This window comes from Alligator sinensis, unplaced genomic scaffold (assembly GCF_000455745.1).
Source record: "Alligator sinensis unplaced genomic scaffold, ASM45574v1 scaffold1892_1, whole genome shotgun sequence".
NCBI lineage: Eukaryota > Metazoa > Chordata > Crocodylia > Alligatoridae > Alligator > Alligator sinensis.
The window spans coordinates 498,470-504,463 of record NW_005842966.1 but is presented as its reverse complement, the minus strand read 5'-3'; the positions used below and the strand labels follow the sequence as shown (position 1 = coordinate 504,463).

The window sequence follows — 5,994 nt, the reverse complement described above, 5'->3', positions numbered from 1 at the left end:
TTTACAGCAGGTACCCCCAGGGGTTGCCATCACAGCCACCCCCTACTGCTTCCCAGGCAGGGCTCAGTCTTGGAAGGCCTGCTGCCTTGTCACTGCCATATTTCCTGGTGTACCACATGCATCCTTCCCACCCCAGTCTACCCTCTGCAAAATCACCCACCCCTCCAAAATCAGGGTATGTGCCTTTCCTTAGAAGCATGGAGACACTGGGCACATCTACCTGAGATGCTTACTGAGCAGTAGCTTAATAACACTGCGCAGTAGCTTGCCAGTCAAAAAACATGCTAATACGCTACTGTGCAGTGTTATTAGGCTACTGCACAGTAAGCATCACAAAAAAACTGCCAGCGCTACTGTGCAATTGTGCGAGTTACTGCGTACTTAGTACTTCATTAAACAAGTACCAAACTAAATGCACAGTAACTACTGCACATTAATTAACATGTAGACGCACCCACTGTGCTGTAACAACTTTTCTTAGGGCCTGGAAGCAGTAGAGGCAAAGCCTGGTGCTAACCCTTTCGCCACAGCTACCGCCTTTCCCATAGCTTTCAGCAGACCCAGAGCTAGGAAGCATCTCTGGAAGAATCTGGCTTTCTAGCTCCTGTCTTCCAAAGCCAAGGTGCGGGACTTATTTCAGGGGGAGTGGTATGTAAAGAAATATGGTAGTTCTGGCACAAATGTTTCTGTCTTCTTGGCTGCACTGATGTTGGGGGAACACTGCTATTAAGGCTGGTAGTCCTACAGCTGGGAAACACCCTGCAGACTGTTGGTGTCCTCTGTTCCAGGTCCAGCTACACAAAGAGAATCCCCAGCCTTCCTGTTATTACCATACTTCCCTGCATACCACATGCACCCTTTCCTCCAAAATCAGCCCTCCACAACAGTGGGGGGGAGGGTGTCTTAAGTGGGGCATGGGAACTGCAATGCTGGCAGGGGGAATGTTGCAATATCTTGTGAGCTGTCCATCCCCCCCAGCCCTAGGGAGGAGTGTGGCTTGCACTGACACTGGTAGTTATAACCTTCTCGCAACAGCTTTTGAATTGAATTGGCGGCAGCTTTTGGCCCAGCAGAGGGAAACCACTTCCACCAAATCAAGCCACAGGAATTATTTGCAGGGGGGAGGCATATGGTATATGAAGAAATATGGTAATTTCTCTTCCCAGGGCAATATTGCAAGGCTTCTTCTTCCACTCAGCTCAGGGGGGCACCCACCATTTTGTCCCCACCCCCTGGTTTCTAGGGAGGAAACCCTGGTTCTCAGCAAGCTCTGATTAGTCAGCTGGGCCAGCCAGTCCAATGGACTCACGTGTAGGTAGCAGAGCTGTCATCCACCCAGGTGAATTTGCCTTCCTCGCCAGTGTCGTGGAGGCCAATCCAGTATTCCTTGCCCTTGATTTTCTGTGCCAGGAAACTCTGGAAGGGGAATGCAAGGTGCTTTCAGGCTCATCTCGATGCCCCCAGCTCTGGGCACAGTGTGAGACAGGCCCTGTGAGCTGGGGAAACTAAGGCACAGGGGATCTCAGAACCAGGAAGAGATCCCAGTTTCCCAGCCTCAGAGTGGTGGAGAACCCAGGCTTCCCAGGGAGGAAAGATGGGTATGAACCCCTCCCCTCAACCCCTCCAACCCTGCCCCTGTCACTCAGTGCCCTTCTTCCCAGACCCTGCCCTCCATAGTAGGTACAGCCCTCAAACCCCACCTCCACCAAACGCAGCACACCCCCCACACACTTCCCTGTGCCAGGTGCAACCCACACCCTCCATGCCAGGTGCAGCCCCAAGGCCCTTCCTCCTTGTACCAGATGTAACCTCCAGCCATGCCCCCTATACCGGGTGCCACCCCACAGGCCCCACACCTCCAGATGCAACCCCAAGCCCCACTCCTCATGTCAGTTACAGCCCCGCCAAGGTCCCCCTCCCCCTAGATGCAGCCCCTCCAGGCCCTGACCCCTGCCCTGCCCCCACCTGCTCATCTGAGTCATTGATGATGACAAGGTGGGCGCCCTGCGCCTGGCACTTGCTGCGGCCAAAGGACCAGTGCTGAGGGGTGGTGGCGAAGAAGTAGCAGGCACCGGCATAGAGCAGCCAGTTGGGTGGGCAGACGGCGCAGGCTGAGGCTGGGCAGAGCAGGGCAAGAGAGTCAGGCTCATGCCCCCAGAGACCACCCGCCCCAGCACAGATGGGGAAATTGAAACATGGGGCCTGGCAGGGGCTGAGGTCCTCGCTCGTTTGGCCTGGTGTGAGGGCCAGGCCCCCAGCCCTGCCTTCAACTGGAGTTCAGAGATGGGGGTGAGTGGGGAGTTGATAGGCAGACAGGAATGGATGGATGGGAGATGGGGTGAGAGAGATGGATGGGGGCACCCCCTAGTGCCCCCATGGGTACTGCAGCCAGCCCTGACTGCCAGGGAGAGCATCCCCTGCTGGATACCCCCTGCCCTGCCCCCCTGCCCAGCACTTCCTGCTGCATACCCCCCCCCCCCCGCTTCCCCTGCTGTGCCACACACTGCACAAACAGACCAGAGCAGACCTGAGGAGGCGGCAGGAGGGTGGGGTCTCACCATTTATGTTCCTGAGGCCAGCCAATATGCGGTAGGTCTCCTTCCTTAGCATGGTCTGGCTGTTCTCCATCTGGGCCTTCTCTGTAGCCACTGCAACACAGCAAGGGTTCAGCGAGTGGGGGAGGGGGGTTTAAAATCCCCTGGACCCCTTGGATGACTGTGTTTCCATGGGTAGGCGCTGCATGAAGCCACCAAGAGCCATACAGGGGGCGTGTGTATGAGTATGTGTGTACATGTGTGTATATGCACATGTGTGCACATGTGTGTGTGTGAATGTGTGTCCATATGCATGTGCATACGTGTGTGCAAATATGTGAGAGTGTGTGTGCACATGGGCCTGCATGCATGTGCATACGTAGGTGTGTGTGCATATATGTGTCTACATGTATGCGTATGTGTGGACGGACACGTGAGTGCATGTTTGTGCACATGTGTGTGTGCGTGCATGCATATATGTGTGCATGTCTGTAAACATGTATGCATATATGCATGTGCATGTGTGCAAATATATGTGAGTACACATGTGCATACATATGTGTATGAGCACGTATGTGTGTGTGCACATGTGTTTGCCCCCTTCCCCAGACTCTCAATAGCCCTGCACCCCTGACCTTCTGCTCCCACCATCACTGTCCCACCCCCAGCTTCTTACCCCCAGGCTCAGGTATCCCCTCCTGCCCAGCCCTGCATGCACTACCAGCTCCCAGCCCCCTGCTCACCCGTCCCCACTCCCCGGCACACACTGCTCCCTGGAAGCCAGAGGCCTCTGCCACAGCCATTCAAGAGTTAATCAGCCCCCAATCCCAAAATCTCCTCCCCACCCCACCCCACTGGGGCTGGGGCTGGTGTGGGGGGGTCAGCCCAATGCCCCCCTGGGCCCCAACTCAACATGGAAACCCAGTGCTGGCAAACCCAGCACTAGGGTGAAAATTGCCATGGAAAGCCAATGCCAGCCCAGAATTGCCATGGAAACCCAGTGCTGGGTCCCAAATCACCATGGAAACCAGTGCCACCCCTGAATTGCCATGGAAACCAAGTGCTGGGCCCCAAATTATTGTGGAAACCAGAGCCAACCCCAAATCACCATGGAAACCCAATGCTGGGCCCCAAATCACATTGGAAAACAGTACCAGGCCTTGAATTACCATGGAAACCCAGTGCTAGGGTGCCATTCACCATGGATACCCAATACCAGCCCTGAATCACCTGAGAACTCCTATTACCGCCCCCCCTCTCCTCCTCACCCTCCTGCCGCGTGGTCTTCAAGTCAGCCTCCAGGTTCTCCAGCTTCTGGGTCAGCGCACCCCCTGGCAGAGGCACAAGCCAAGTCACAGGCTGGGGGGACCAAGAAGTCTGGGGTACCCCCCACCCCCACCAGGCAACGAGGAAAGGGGGCATGAGGAAGGGGGTGTCCCACTCCTGGGAGGGGGTCACATGGGGACCCAAGCATCTTGGGGGCATCAGTTGGGCATTGGGTGCAGTGAGGAGGGGGCCTGAGGTGGTGGCGGGGGTCTTGGTACAAACCAGTGCCTTGCAGACCGGACTGGTTGGAACGGAGTATCTGCAGCTGCTTGGTCATGTCAGAGCCTGGAAGAGACAGGGACACCTGAGCCCTGGGAACCCTCATTCCTATGGCATCCACACACTTGCCCAGTCCCCTGGGCTCCTTCCCCCCACACCGCTGGCTGTGGGACAGCCTCTTTGTTAGCTAATGAGCACTGCTGAGAGCTGATGCGGCCCCACCCCACTCCCATCTGGCCTCCATCCCCACTCCCATCCCCAGCCTCCATCCCACCCTGGGGTTCGTACAGCACCATGCACCAGCCCATTGTTGGCTACTGCTTGGGGGGCTTGAACTCACGCCCAACTGCTGGGGCGTGGGGGTGGTCTGGGGGCTGGCCCTGATGTGTCTGAACCCACATTTCACGGCTTCAAATCAACCAGGGGTTGGTAACAGACTCTCACCAGGGTCTGGGCCCAGCCATGTGACTTTCAGAGCCAAGCTGCTTGGATGTACATTTCTGGGTGCTGCCCAGAGCCGGGGGCCAGCCCAGGGAGCCTTGGAGACCCATGGGGCTGAGATTCGGGCTGGACAGACCTAGACAGTGCTTCTGGGGTCACAGAGCTAGCTAGGGAGTCGGGATCCCAGTGGTATCCAAACCATGGGCATCAGGGGTGGATCCAAGGGGTGGAAACTGGGCAGTTGCCCCACTTTGACTCCTGCTCTAGCCAAACCAACTGCCTGGGAGGGGGAAGCAGCATTTCTATCTAGGCACTGCCTAGGGAGTCAATTGACTCCACAGTTCATTGTTGTCTCTCTGATCCCTGCTAATATCTTCACTCCACAGGTGTTAACAACCCTCTCCCCTTGTTGATGGTCTTGATGTTCCACTACTCAAGATAGTTTTTCTTCTGCCCTTCTGCTATCTGTTAGCCATTCCTGGGAATGTCTCTCTCCTTTTTCCAACCCTGCAGCCCTGCAGGCTGTCCATAGCTCTAGTTAAAAACCTTAATTCAAGTGTGGTCAGATTAAATCAAGTGTAGAAATGCTGATAGGGAAGCATTGGAGGCACTGGTAAGAAGGCTAGAGTTTGTTTAGGAATTTGAATAAGAGACATACATTTAACTACAATGACTACGTGATTAATGAGATCAGATCTTTTGACAATTTTTTACTCTATTTTGCCTAGTTGTATTTTTAAAAAACCTTTATATGTCATCTAGCAAATCAGGTCACCTGGCAATCATTATATTCATTTTTGCTTTGATCTTAGACTGTATAAGTGTTATGGAGGGGCTTCCTTATGAGTAGAGACTAACAAGGTCAGGCCTGTTTAATTTAGAAAAGAGATGCTTGAGGGGTGACATGAGAAGGGTTTACAAAATACTAAATTGTGAAGAGAAAGTTAATAGGGTTTTATTATGTAGTATCTCAGCATTATCATCATCATCATTATTATTATTATTATTATTATTAACATTTTATTTTTATTATTGTCATCATAATCATCACTATTACTACTACCACCACAACCATATTTACTCAAATATAAAGTGACCCTAATTATAAGAGGACTTCTCCAATAATTAGATTTTATAGATGGAAAAATTATAAACTTGTTATAATTTCCAGGTAGAGAATCCAATTATTGGAGCTTTGCCTTGAATTTGTCCCCTTCCCACTGCTACAGCACAGAAAATAAATCTGGGGGGTCAGGAAGCCCCTTTGCCATCTGCTTCCCCCCACTTCTTTCCGCTGCAGCCCCTTCCGCCTCTCCTTACTGTCAGACCCTGCTCTCTCTAAGCACATGTAATGAAGAAGCAAATTTGAAAACAATTACTTCGAAATTAAACATAGCTTTAGTAATTTGCATATAGTGCCCACACACTGACCAATATTGTTGTTGTTGATGTTATTAATAATGATGATGATACT

At 52.8% G+C, this 5,994-nt stretch overlaps 1 protein-coding gene across 1 annotated transcript in view; it reads right to left on the bottom strand.

Annotated features, from left to right (window-relative positions):
* LOC102374360 (C-type lectin domain family 4 member G) overlaps nucleotides 1-5,994 on the bottom strand; it is a 10,804-nt gene that overhangs the window by 1,545 nt on the left and 3,265 nt on the right. Inside the window, exons 4-8 of the mRNA XM_014526158.2 lie at nucleotides 4,083-4,145; nucleotides 3,803-3,865; nucleotides 2,559-2,648; nucleotides 1,966-2,117; nucleotides 1,310-1,416 (exon numbers count right to left, since the gene is read on the bottom strand). Of these exons, the coding sequence (XP_014381644.1) occupies nucleotides 1,310-1,416; nucleotides 1,966-2,117; nucleotides 2,559-2,648; nucleotides 3,803-3,865; nucleotides 4,083-4,145 (475 nt within the window). The remainder of the gene's footprint in view (nucleotides 1-1,309; nucleotides 1,417-1,965; nucleotides 2,118-2,558; nucleotides 2,649-3,802; nucleotides 3,866-4,082; nucleotides 4,146-5,994) is intronic.